Source organism: Dermacentor variabilis, chromosome 3 (assembly GCF_050947875.1).
Source record: "Dermacentor variabilis isolate Ectoservices chromosome 3, ASM5094787v1, whole genome shotgun sequence".
In the NCBI taxonomy this organism is placed as follows: domain Eukaryota; kingdom Metazoa; phylum Arthropoda; class Arachnida; order Ixodida; family Ixodidae; genus Dermacentor; species Dermacentor variabilis.
This window is the reverse complement of record NC_134570.1, coordinates 230,548,701-230,562,946: the sequence shown is the minus strand read 5'-3', so window position 1 is coordinate 230,562,946 and position 14,246 is coordinate 230,548,701. Positions and strand designations below refer to the sequence as shown.

At 45.3% G+C, this 14,246-nt stretch overlaps 1 protein-coding gene across 12 annotated transcripts in view; it reads left to right on the top strand.

Moving 5' to 3' along the window:
• car (vacuolar protein sorting-associated protein 33A) overlaps window positions 1-14,246 on the top strand; it is a 240,063-nt gene that overhangs the window by 154,559 nt on the left and 71,258 nt on the right. For all 12 annotated transcript variants that reach the window (XR_012826926.1, XM_075686939.1, XM_075686940.1 and 9 more), the window contains 2 exons: window positions 514-604; window positions 3,683-3,757. Coding sequence is in view for 11 of the 12 variants with exons in the window: in XM_075686939.1 (XP_075543054.1) it covers window positions 514-604; window positions 3,683-3,757 (166 nt within the window). In the remaining variant the exon portion in view is untranslated. The remainder of the gene's footprint in view (window positions 1-513; window positions 605-3,682; window positions 3,758-14,246) is intronic.

Sequence of the window (14,246 nt, the reverse complement as noted above, 5' to 3'; positions counted from 1 at the left end):
CACATCATACCAACTCAAGGTTCTGCAAATTTGTTCATGTTCCCTCAGTGCGGCATGTTCAAAATAGTATTCCCACCATCTGCCTTAATAAGGTGCTTTTCCCTAAGGGCAAACACTTGCTTTAAGGACTCTGTAACAAAGTAGCTTTGTGAGGTGAAGTAGTCACTTTACGAAGTCACAAAAGTTACGTACACAATGAAAGTCACGATAACATCTTTAACATCACTTTTCTACTTTTTGCCTACTATCTTCAGCAAACACATCAGAAGAATTATTTGCAGATTATGTAATGTTGCTTCTTTATTTGAAAATTTCATGGGAAGTCCGTGAAATTTCGTAGAGCTGAGCTGCACAATTTTATTACTTTTGCACGCCTAATGGTCCCCACCTTGCATCTTCTCTTCTCCTTTCAATACATTTAGAGATGCATTGCTATCACATACTGTTGCTTATCCTTGCTTCATACTCCTGTAACTGTCTCCATGTATGTGTCCCCTCAATTTCATATTGCAGGTACGTCATGACGCCAAAACCATTGGGGAGATCAAGCAGTTTGTGGACCGGCTACCCAGTATGCAGCTCAAGCGCAAGTCCCTTGCCAACCGTCAGTCACACTTTTTGCTCCTGTTTGTCCACAACTAGCACTGCACTGTCTGCTTAGTTGGACAGTAAAGGTGAACATGAAATCAAGCTCAAGTGATAAATTACTGCTCCTAAATTTTCAGAGTGTCAATTTTATCAAACACAGCTCTTGTAAGCAAGAAAAAAAAAATGTTAGTGGAGTAAAAAATGGGCGCCATCGCTGCCTCAACACAAAACCAACTTTCAGCAAGGTAGAGTTTCTCATAAATCTAGTCTGAGCAATTCTAGATTTTCATACTCACCATCTGTCAGTGCTATTTGCAAGTTGTGGTGCCTTTTCTGCGTGGCTCAGCTGAGGATGGAACATGACCTCTGAGATCCACAGTGCAGTGCAGAATTCCTGTGCTGCTATGGCATGTCGATGATGTGTTACCACCCATTCTTTTTGGATAGCCTGCTGTCTCCAGTCATGTTTACGTCACTGCCTAAATTATATCTTCGTGCAGAACTGACACATAGAGATGTGTCAGTTCTTTCAGATGTGTCAGATGTGTTTCTTTTTTACTTTGTGCTACGGTTTGGTGGATGACAACTTTTCCTTTCATGAACCTACTGCCACCTTGTAGGCTTCCGTAGAATTGATTTGCCACAGTCAGGAGCCTAGTGGCTGTTTTCCAATGCTCGCTGTAGACAGTTCAATGGGCAGCTAAGTGGACTACAGCCATCTCAACTTTTTTTCCAGTTATTAAAAACCCAGCAAAAGAGAGCATGTGAAGATAGCATCAAAACCAAAAACGATGCAGGCTACTTTGCTGTCCAAACAAGATGGTGGCTGAGGAGAAGACTTGGAAGCTCGACGGGAAGGTCTTCTGCTTACAGGAAAACATAGTCAAGCTTTCTTGTATGCTTAATGTAAGCTGCGTTATGTCTTTCATAGGTTTTCACACGCGAAGTTGTAAAATACAATGGTAATATGTGCTTTTCATAGCTTTTCCTTGTTGACGCAAACTGGCGTCATGTCACAGAGACAGTCTGCCAGACAGTTTTAGATTTGTTCTTTTACTTCGGCTCAAAGCTTTCTTAGCTGCCAACATAGAACTTAGCTGCCAACATGGGTTCACACACGTAAAGTTGTAAAATACAGTGGTAATACAGTTTACGCTCATTAAAACAGACCCGCGTACAACAGACTTTCGTATATAATGGACCATATTTCAGCCTTAATTTGTTCTACCTATTTTACTAATGCAGGGAAGTTCGCTTTTAACGAACCGCGCTACAGTGAACTATCGGCTGCAGTGGACAAAATTGCCAGCAATTTTTCTCAAAACTGGCGCATAAAACGGACTTTTGCCGTGTCGACACAGGCTGGCAACTGACTTGCGACAGTCAGGCCAGCGATTGTGGCTTAATATCACGCGTGCAGGGGAGAAAGGAGGGCAGAAACGTGCCGTCTTCTTTCGCGTGCCAGGCACAAGACGGGGGGGGGGGGGGGGGGTAGAGAGAGAGGTTGTACTCCAGCGGCTGCTGCTTACGGCATGGGCGCTGTAACTCGAAAGTGATCTGCAATGTGAACAAGGTGCCCCCAGTGCTGGTAGCTTTGTATGCACTGTGCTTTCGATGTTTAGTTCACATTGAAGCTAGAGGCAGCACGAAGGGCGATTTGCTCGCTGCTGCTGCCATGCTTATCTTGCTTAATTTGCTGTCGTAATCGATGCTTCACCTTGCGGGCGAAACTGCTACTTTTTTGTTTCTTTTTTACTTTGGACGATCGTCACTCACTATTTGCAAAAAGGTTGTTAGACATTGCGACGAAAGTTTCGGAAATGAGGTGTCCCGGATATCATGGACTTTGAATAAAACGGACATTTTTTGTTGGATTATCAGGGTCCGTTGTGACGAGAGTTGATTGTATGCTCTTTTCTTAGCATTTTCTTGTTGACACAAGGTGGCACCATGTCACAGAGATAGTCTGCCAGACAGTTCCAAATTTGTTTTTTTACTTGGGCTCAAAGCTGTATTCTTAGCTGCTAGGCAGCCCCCAATGCCTGCCAGAATTGTAACACCCCCAATTTATCTTTCTAACTGCACTTAATGTTTGCCTTTATAATTCTCACTACAGACCAACAGAGACTGCAACATGAAATCGGAAAAATTATGAACTGTTGCAAAATGAAAGAAAAGTGGCGAAAAAGCGCTGTCTTTGTATGTATGCAGAGCATGAAGGTGGTGGTATGGCAGTACTAAGGCATTATTTGCAGCTGTGCTTGGGTCACTATTCTATTTTTGACTTTCACCAGGCTTACTTGATCTCTGTGCCCAAGTTTAAAGTCTACTGTCTACTGTGAGCATCACATTTGCACTGCATTAAGAATATGTGCTCCTGTTATTTATGAATGTGCTTTTTGTTGTGCTACACATCTTTGTGAACATTGTCAGTAAAAAATGAGCACCTGCCAGAAAGACTTCTCTGGCAGCTGCTTGTCTTTACAGACAGTGTTTGTTCCTTACCAAAGTATGTTTTACAGACACTAAAAGAATTTTTCTTCACGACAGTATTGTTCTCAGGGGTGTTGGTGTGAAAGAAAAGTGTTTGGATACTGTCAGAGAAATCTTGAATAACACTCGCTTACTCACCTGCTCACTCGCTTGCACGATCGATCGATCAATCAATCAATCAATCAATCAATCAATCAATCAATCAATCAATCAATCAATCAATCAATCAATCAATCAATCAGTACTGTTGTGGTAGAGATTGTTAAAATGTTAACAAACTTTAATGTCCACCTATGGGCACCTTACATTTTTGTGAAGTTTGGTAGAAGCATAGAGCTCCAGAGGAACAGCCTCGCCCAAGCCAGTGAGCAGGTTTGAAGCTGCTTACAAGTGTAATTTACAAGTGGAAGTTTGAGTGCCTGTCAGCTTGGGGGTTGCTGAAAGCAATAGCAAACTTCCATCAGCACGCAGAGAGCTAGACCCACTGTCTGCTGCTGCCCTCTGCAGCACGTCAAGGGCATACACCAAATCAGGAGTGCATGCTCTTATCACTGGTATACCGTGACCGCTTGTACAATGTGAACTCTGCTTGTGCCTGCAGACACGTCCTTGGCCGAAGAGGTCAAGAAGGTGACGGACCAGGAGTCCTTCTTTGAAAACCTTGCTGTCGAACAAGGTGAGTGTCTTGCCACAAGAAAAGCCAGCATTGGCGCATGACTTGTGGGGTTCTCATTCATTTGGCAAATGCAGGACACTGTGACAAAGCTGGTCCCTTCGATGTTGGGTTTAGCAACTTGCAGAGGCTGTCAGGTCTAATCATGTAGGCGAGAAAGAAAATTTTTTATTTGGGAAGAGTTAAAATTTTCATAGGCAGGCAGTAGAATTCAAAAGATGGCTCACTGTCAACTTACTTTGACCCTTTCAGTCATGAATTACAGCCTAATATTGATAAATTTGTGAAATTTACATAATTTTATGCCAAGGTGCTGGAGACACCCTAGAAATCAAGTCAAGGTGGGAGAATGATTCTGTGCATTTTATATAGTGACCCGTCATATTTATATAGTAATAAAATATTGTATGGTCAGTCACGCTAGATTTCTTCATTGCAAATATTAAGAGAGAATAAACATCTTTATTACATAAATGAAGCTTTGGAGAGGCGTCCTCATTCCAGAATGCTTTGAGCTCAGGCAGTGTCCTGGGCCTTCGCAATCAGCCATTGCTGATCCTCGAGGACAGAGCTGGCCAAGGCTCTCTCCCAAAGCTTGTTGGTTTGATAAAGGTTTGGAGGGTGCAATGGTGCCTGTCTGCAACCCCCTACTATGTGCCTGAGGAACCTGAGTTCTGCTCAGAAGCGGCGTTACAGAGAATATTGATTCACCCACTCGAATTACGTGCTTAGGTTAATTATCAGGTGCAAGTGTTACAACAAGGGAAAAAATGATATCTCACAATTACTACCAATACGCTTCACTTCAAACGTCCCATCAAACAAGGCAATGCCTTCACCAAAGCATTCACTCAGAAGTGAAATGTGTGTACTTTAGGAAAGACGGATGTTCAATTTACTCAAAGGATATTGTTCGTTGTCTATTCCTTGCAACCACTGCACAGAAGTGGCAAAGATAAGTCGCATCCACAAACGCGGGCGCCGTGGCTGAGGGGTTTAAGTATGGTAAATCTGTCTAGTAAGCATATGCATAATGTAAAAAAATGGGCATAAGTAGCATTAGTAAAGACTACCAAGAAAATTTGTCTACGATTTCGCAGGTTATTCCACCAACTGCTGTATTAGTTCACCACTGCATAGCTGGTTTTCTACAGAGGACACTTTACAGGCACTGGGATGTTTCAGGCGCGTTATGTCAAGCCAGCAGTGCATTTCAGCATGGCATTAAAATCGAAACCCCTGAGGAAGAAATTCTGCGACTGTAAAATTCTCACGACAACAAAATATTTTCGTATTCCTGGCGAAGGCCTATAGGATTCAGTGCATTTCGTACCTCTCGGCAACAAAATGTAGCTGTGCTACTGTCCCGCGTCAACGAAATTTGCTAGGATGGAGCCCTGCATATTACCTGCTTACGAAAGGCTAGCAGGCTTCAATATGTGCTCAAATGTGATTGCTTTGCACTAAAATTGCATAAAATACCACCGCACTACATTCCTGTGGGCACCGCCATTTTTGTATACGAGATCAACCAAGCACCGCAAGTGGTTGCATGCACTGGAAACAAATCATGGCCGCCATCTTGTTTGTTGATTGCCTCTTTGAAGTGGCACGTAACTTGTTACCTGCATAAGATTATGGTTTTTGCACGCCTAGGTGTAGTGCGAATATGCGTCTCAGTGAAAAAAATGCAGCAAAATCAAGAAAATCCACGTCCTGTTGTATATGCTGCCATCTAGTGAAAATGAGGAGACATAGATAGTTTCCCGTGACTGCGCGTGGTCTGGCAGCGCCTGCTCTTCTTCTGGAGATAGAACACGTCTGAGAGACCATTAAACGTGTGCGTATGTGACTCCTCGTCTGGCCGTCTCGCTCTTCCTTCCTGGCTACAACACGTCCCACCGACATGGAATTGTTTATGGTGCTTGAGATGATGGTCGCAGCATGGAGTTCCAGGCATTGGGCCGTGACTGAGCACTTGTCCGGGAATACACATCCCTTGCTTCAAGAATGCTGGTTTTGGTGCCACCCAACATGCATCACGTGCGGATTTGCACGGATGTAGAAATGCGCGAAGGCACTGTAATCTCGATCGATTGCCTTTGGGTATATGAGATACAATCAGTTTCATGCTTGGCACCGGATGCGTTGACACCTGTTGGCAAAAGTGTGCATTGGAGAAATGCTGCTGCATGCGTGGAGCGCTGTTGCTCCTAGTCCAGTGCCGAGTTACGCAAAATCTCGCAAAAGCGATTGTATCTCTGAAAGCAATGGACCGAGAGTACTGCTCCACGACAGTGTTGCCACTGCTGATCAATGCATGTGGCACACTTTGTACTGCCGGCAATATGGTTCTATATCCTCGAGCAAAGCTTGCCAACATAGGCTAACGAAAGTTTCATTCTGCTACGCATTGCCTATCTGCAGTCTCATTTCGCAACAATGAAATTCTCGCGAAAGCGTATTTTTTCTGTGCTCCCCATCGATTTCATAGCGAGGTTCGACTGTACTCTCTGTCCACAAGAATGGTCCACAAGAGCTGTTGCTGCGGTGGTGTCTGGACGCATATGAAATCTTTCGTGGAAAGTGATTGCATTAGCCGGAAACACATCACGACCACCACATTTCTGACAGAGCCTCTGAGATATGCAAAGCCAAATGGGTGTCCTGCATACCAGTCTCAGAGGCCACAACTGGAAACTATAGGTATGTTCGATTTGCCTGCGCCACTTGAAACAGTTCACTGTGCTGCACCCTGCCATTGCAACACACAGAAAAGAATAATGCCCATGCAGCCTTTGCTATCCTCTTGTTGTCCTAGATTTAATTGTCACTATTGTGTGCTCAGCATACTACTGCAAGTGAAGTGCACAAGATGAGTGCAGACGGAAGGGTGCAATACACGTGCAGCCCTTCGTCTGTCCTTGCTTTTCTTGCGTTTCACACGCACTATGTTGTACCAACCGATCTATACTTTAGAAAACATAATACAGAACAGCAATAATGGTTTTGCTTCTTTGTTCACTGAAAGACAGGTAGTGGTCTGAAGTTCTGTTTCAGAATGACATTGCTGAAAGTAAAGTGAAACTGTGGGGCTTAAAATCCCAAAGCAACGTACAGGCTTTGAGGGATACTTAAGTAATTTTCAAATTAATCTTGGAATTGATTTGGACTAGCTGGGGTACTTTAACATTTACGAACATCGCAGTCACACAGGATGTGTCTGTTATAGCTGAGCATTCGTAACATGTCATCATCAGCATCATCATCATCATCATCATCAGCCTGGTTACGCCCACTGCAGGGCAAAGGCCTCTCCCATACTTCTCCAACTACCCCGGTCATGTGCTAATTGTGGCCATGTTGTCCCTGCAAACTTCTTAATCTCATCCGCCCACCTAACTTTCTGCCACCCTCTGCTACGCTTCCCTTCCCTTGGAATCCATTCCGTAACTCTTAATGACCATCAGTTATCTTCCCTCCTCATTACGTGTCCTGCCCATGCCCATTTCTTTTTCTTGATTTCAACTAAGATATCATTAACTCCCATTTGTTCCCTCACCCAATCTGCCCTTTTCTTATCCCTTAACGTTACACCCATCATTCTTCTTTCCATGGCTCGTTGCGTCGTCCTCAATTTGAGTAGAACCCTTTTCGTAAGCCTCCAGGTTTCTGCCCTGTAGGTGAGTACTGGTAGGACGCAGCTGTTATAAACTTTTCTCTTGAGGGATAATGGCAACCTGCTGTTCATGATCTGAGAATACCTGCCAAACGCACCCTTGCCCATTCTTATTCTTCTGATTATTTCAGTCTCATGATCCGGATCCGCAGTCACTACCTGTCCTAAGTAGATGTATTCCCTTACCACTTCCAGTGCCTCACTACCTATCGTAAACTGCTGTTCTCTTCTGAGGCTGTTAAACATTACTTTAGTTTTCTGCAGATTAATATTTAGACCCACCCTTCAGCTCTGCCTCTCCAGGTCAGTAAGCATGCATTGCAGTTGGTCCCCTGAGTTACTAAGCAAGGCAATATCATCAGCGAATCGTAAGTTACTAAGGTATTCTCCATTAACTCTTATGCCCAATTCTTCCGAATCCAGGTCTCTGGATACCTCTTGTAAACACGCTGTGAATAGCATTGGAGAGATCGGATCTCCCTGCCTGACGCCTTTCTTTATTGGAATTTTGTTGCTTTCTTTATGGAGGACTACGGTGTCTGTGGAGCCGCTATAGATATGCTTCAGTATTTTTACATACGGCTCGTCTACACCCTGATTCCGCAATGCCTCCATGACTGCTGAGGTGTTGACTGAATCAGACGCTTTCTCGTAATCAATGAAAGCTATATGTAAGTGTTGGTTATATTCCGCACATTTTTTTATCACCTGATTGGTAGTGTGAATATGGTCTAATGTTGAGTAGCCTTTACGGAATCCTGCCTGGTCCTTTGGTTGATGGAAGTCTAAGGTCTTCCTGATTCTATTTGCAATTACCTTAGTAAATACTTTGTAGGCAACGGACAGTAAGCTGATCGGTCTATAATTTTTCAAGTCTTTGGCGTCCCTTTCTTATGAATTAGGATTATGTTAGCGTTTTTCCAAGATTCCAGTACGCTCGAAGTCATGAGGTATTGCGTATACAGGGTGGCCAGTTCCTCTATAACAATCTGCCCACCACCCTTCAACAAATCTGCTGTTACCTGATCCTCCCCAGCTGCCTTCCCCCTTTGCATAGCTCCCAAGGCTTTCTTTACTTCTTCCGGCATTACCTGTGGGATTTCGAATTCCTCTAGAGTATTCTCTCTACCATTATCGTCGTCGGTGCCACTGGTATTGTATAAATCTCTATAGAACTCAGCCACTTGAACTATCTCGTCCATATTAGTAATGATATTCCCGGCTTTGTCTCTTAACGGATACATGTGATTCTCGCCAATTCCTAGTTTCTTCTTCACTGCTTTTAGGCTTCCTCCGTTCCTGAGAACATGTCCAATTCTATCCATATTATACTTCCTTATGTCAGCTGTCTTACGTTTGTTGATTAACTTCAAAAGTTCTGCCAGTTCTATTCTAGCTGTAGGGTTAGAGGCTTTCATACATATTATTCTGTTCCGCAAGCTCTACTAATAACTCTCCCCTGCTATTCCTAGTGCCTATGCCATATTCCCTCACTGCCTTGTCTCCAGCCTGCTTCTTTCCTACCTTGGCATTGAAGTCGCCCATCAGTATAGTGTATATTGTTTTGACTACTTTATCCATCGCCGATTCCACGTCTCCATAGAAGCTTTCGACTTCCCGGTCATCATGACTGGATGTAGGGGCATAGACCTGTACGATCTTCAATTTGTACCTCTTATTAAGTTTCACAACAAGACCTGCCACCCTCTCGTTAATTCTATAGAATTGCTGTATGTTACCAGCTATGTTCTAATTAATCAGGAATCTGATTCCTAGTTCACGTCTCTCCGATAAGCCCCGGTAGCACAGGACGTGTCCGCTTTTTAGCACTGTATATGCTTCTTTTGGCCTCCTAACTTCACTGAGCCCTATTATATCCCGTTTACTGCCCTCTAATTCCTCCAATAGCACTGCTAGGCTAGCCTCACTAGATAACATTCTAGCGTTAAACGTTGCCAGGTTCATATTCCAATGGCGGCCTGTCCGGAGCCAGGGATTCTTAGCACCCTCTGCTGCGTCGCAGGTCTGACCGCCGCCGTGGTCAGTTGCTTCGCAGCTACTGGGGACTGAGGGCCGGGGTTTGATTGTTGTGTTCATATAGGAGGTTGTGGCCAAGTACTGCACCAGGGTGGCCAATCCTGCTCTGGTGAGGGAGTGCGTTACCGTGTCTGGTCACCGGGATCAGGGCACACTCCAGGCCTGTTTATGCAATTTTATCAACACGCGGATTTCTTTTTTTAATCCGGTGGAAAATTGCGCGGCACTGGGATTCGAACCACGGACCTCTTGCACACCAGGCGGGTGTTCTACCTCTACGTCACCGCTGCAACTTAACACGGGGGCATTAGCTATTGGCATCAACTGTGGTTGATGCTTATGCAAGTGATGGTACCAGTTCCACAGTCTCCTCACTTTCTTACACTGATTCATCGCAGACAAAGCCTTGCATTTCAGGCCTAATGCCCACATCCATGAATGACTCTGCAACATTGGCTTCATCCACATCGACGAAGTCATTCCAACCAATGTCAGCAGCATTCGAACAATGTCACACGTAGCAGGATGTTAGCAGCTGAGTGCTCAATAGCGAAGAGCGTGTGCTTGGTCACACATCAGCATTCGAAAGGTACTTTTGTAACCCCCTCACAGAGATGACATCCTCCAAAACTGTTCTGTAAGGGGAGACGTGGTTTTTACATTTTTAAAATATGACCAATAAGATTAATTTTTTGAAAATTACATTTTCAGTTGCTATAACTTTTTTTCTATGTGATCTTAAACTGCTTTCGCTGAAAACAACACAAGAGTGCTAAAAAAATATGCACATCTCACGCACTGTGGGAATCTATGTAAGCGAAGCTTTGTCTATTGTTTGCGTTCATTGATGTTATTTGTTGGTGATGTTGAGGGCATATGAAAGTTGTGACGTGATGTGAAATTTACTTTGCCTGCCCTACTCATGTTTATTGTTCTTGCTCCGCTCGACACTTTTACGAGCCTCTGTCTACTCAGTACTAAGTGCACGCTTCAGCGCCATTCTGGGTTGTAGCGCTGTAACTCGCAGAACTGCCCTCTCTCTCTCTATTCCCTCTCTGACATTCGCCCCACCTCCTCCATCTACTGTTGTTGCTGTTGCAGGTGAGCACGGAGACGAGCGCGGCAGCTCCTGCACTACATTTGTGGGGTGTCGCGCCTAATGACGGCGTCCAGAGGTGCATTGTGCACATGCGATGCGGCATAATTGTTGACATGAGCTTCTCGGGTCGTCTTTCCTTCGTGCCACACTCCTGTCATGTATTATTGCGATAGCGTTAGGGGCCCTGTGTCGCAGAAAATCTGCAGAAATCATTCTAGACCATAACCAGGCAGGGCCTCCACGTGGCTCATAGCTTGTCCTACATTCTGTACAAAGGTATTCCTTGGAATTTTGAGAATGACAGCTCATAAACAAATCTCATGAAACAAAATGCCGACAGCGCATGCCTTTTATTTGTGACTTGGCCACATCTCAACCATGTCCCGACACGGCCAGATTAGTGGCGTGCATCTCAACCAAGTCCTGACATGGCTGGCATTAGCGACGTGTCAGGATGGCGGCAGCAAGAAAGTCGAAGAAAGGCAAAAAAAAACTTTGCTTTAAAAAGTCACAGTTTTGCCCGAAAGGCGAAGCATTAATTCTAATAGCAAATTTGTAGACAGCCATACGAAGTAAAGATTTTATTTAGTAGTAGTTTTATTGGCCGTATAAACTTGGAAGCATCCCTTTACTAACTGAATTAACAAGCATGGTGTCATTGCGCACAAGCAAACATGAACACATCACACTCGATGAGCATGGACACTCGCTGTCAAAACGCTGGTGTGACCGTCGTGCGGTCGATCACTTCAACGCAAGAGTGGCGAGGACACAGTACGCACAAAAGTATGAGCCGACTGCAGATCCCTTTCAAGATACGGTGAGTGCGACCATGTGTGGCCGTGCGAAGTATTCATTTGTTGGTTGTGTCGAAGCCCAACTGCCTCCCTGCCACGCTGCCTCCCCGCTTTCCTTCATACAGGGTCCCGAATATTTTGCTGTGTGTGTTCAAAAAAAGACTTTGCACTCACTGCTGCACTGCTCTTGCTGAAATTTTGCAGAACGATTGCATTTTGTCCGCTTCATTTACCATAACACTTGGCACGATTAGTTGCCTGTTTTTTAAGACAAAAATGAGAAACTGTTTTTGCCTATGAGAAAAACGGCGTCTGAAAAGCCAGCCCTGGCACAGACTTGTGTCGCGGCTTGCAGGCAGCAGCAGGAAGGAGCTGCTTCGCAGGCGAAAAGGTATCTTGAAATCGGCCGCTGGCGTGGCAGCAGCACCTTCCTGCTGCTGCCAGCAGGCGGTGACACAAGTCTGTGCCAGGGCCAGCTTTTCAGATGCCATTTTTCCCATAGGCGAAAACAGTTTCTCATTTTTGTCTTGAAAAACAGGCGACTAATCGTGCCAAGTGTTATGGTAAATGAAGCGGACCAAATGCAATCGTTCTGCAAAAGTTGAGCAAGAGCAGTCCAGCGGTAAATGCAAAATATTTTTTTTGAACACGCGCAACCAAATATTCAGGACCCTGTATACGGCACGTGAGATTGAGCCACCAATCGTCAATGCCCCTTGCACCTGGTCGCGAAATGCGTAGTTGCTACCGGAGCACAACACCCCCCCCCCCCACCCTCCGTTCCATCTATCTACGGCCTTTCTCACAATGGAAGACGGCGTGTTTGCCCTCTGCTTTCTTCGTTCACGCGTGCCAGATTAAGCTGGGATTTCTGGCTCCCCTCACATGCTTTTACTCATGCATACAGCATATGACCCACGGCGACAGTGTTATTGCCCTTGGACTTTATCCTAAACATCATGGTGATGACAAATGCAGTTGTATCAACCATGGTGGCGAAAAATTTATCGGAAATCACAGAAAAATAACATTCTGCAAGTTACAATATCTCTGAAACGGCACAACCCAGCGCCGCCTTCTTGGTCTCGTCAGAAAGTGCGTTTCACCACCTACAAATTTGTTGTTTCAGCTATCTACTTGGCACAGAAACAAGCATGCAAAAAGCAAATGATTGAAGGTCATTCCGAAGTTGCTGGTTGGCAGCGACCGCTACGTGGCTCAAGCGTGCTTTGCCATTGGTCCAGCGCTCTGTCCGTAGGGGCGTCATCTGCTCTTTGCATTTACTTCACGAGCTCTCGACGTCTCAACCATTGTAATCTCTGAGATCGTCAAAACGAGCGCTACGTGGACATCGCAGAAGCACGGCCGATCCCTCCATTTCTGGTCGTCTCAGACCCGCGCCTTAGCTTCCGAGCATCGGCAACGCGGACTTCACGAACAAGCATCGTGTGCGTTATCTTCGGACATGCTGCTAGGCCTTTCGAGCATCGGAGCTTCGGAATTCGTGACCAAGCATTTCGAGCATCAGTACCTCCGACTCAGCGATCAAGCACATTGTGCGCAGACTCCTCGAATCTGCGACCATGCGCATAGCGTGTGCACTCTTTGGACTCTCGACTAAGCATTTCGCGCATCGGTGCTTCGGACTTGGTGATCAAGCACATTACGTGCGCACTCCTCGGACCAGCGGCTAGGCATTTCGCGCATTGGCACCTCGGACTGCATGACTAAACGCATTGTGTGTCTACTCCTCGGACCAGCGGCTAGGCATTTCGTGCATTCGCATCTCAGTTCGCATGACCAAGCTTGCAAACCGAGATATATATACTTCCTTTTTTCTCTTGCCTTTTCTTGTGTGCTACACAAGAAAAGGCAGGAGAACATAAACCTATAGTCTGTGTTCAGTCTTATTTGAAATACTTTACATTTTTGTTGTAATTTTTTTTGTAAAGCACGTGCTGTATCCAGGAGGGGGCAGATGGCCAGGCAAGCTGTTTATGCAGCTTTTTTCCTCTCCTTCTACATTGATGATGGAAATAAAGCTCAAGTTCAAGCACATTGAGTGTTGACTGGTTGGACTTGTGGCTAGGCATTTAGTGCATCATCACTTGGATGGCGTGACCGAGCACATTGAGCGTCTACTCTTTGGACCTGCGGCTAGGCGCGTATCGGCACCTCGGACAGTGTGGCTAAGCACATTGAGCGTCGACTCGTTGAACCCGTGGCTAGGCATTTCGTGCATTGGCACCTTGGGCTGCGTGACTAACCACATTGATAGTCGACTGGTGGGACCCGCGGCTAGGCACTTTGGGCATTGGCAATTTGGACTGTGTGACCACGTTCCACATTGAGCGTCGACTGGTCAGACTCCCGCCCAGGCATTTGGCGCATGGGCACTGCGGACCCACAACTGTGATCATATAGTATCACTATATCTCGTAACAATATCTATCATACCTCTCCTTCATAAAGAGGACCTCATCATGAGCTCTGTTCATTAGGCCCCTTGAGCTAGGGCAGACACTGGGCTGCAGAAGCAAGACATCAAACAACAGTACAAGCTGTAAAAACACCTAGCAGCTGCATTGCTGCCTATCTATCTCTGGCTCTTGATCCTAGCTTCACAGCCATTGTCAAGGAAAGACGACTTGGAAGGCTGCTGAGAGCCTTCATTCAGTGATATACAGTCCTTTCTACCAAAAGAAAAAAATTTTTCACTTTCACTGTTTGCACTGTTAATGAGGCAGTCTGCAGGTACAGCAATGGAACTATATTCTTGCCCACACAAGTTTTGCACCTCACTGGGTTTGAAACCCAGGCACCATGCTGGCTGTAGAGCAGCTGTAAATAATGCCATAAGAAAAAAAGGGGGGGGGGATG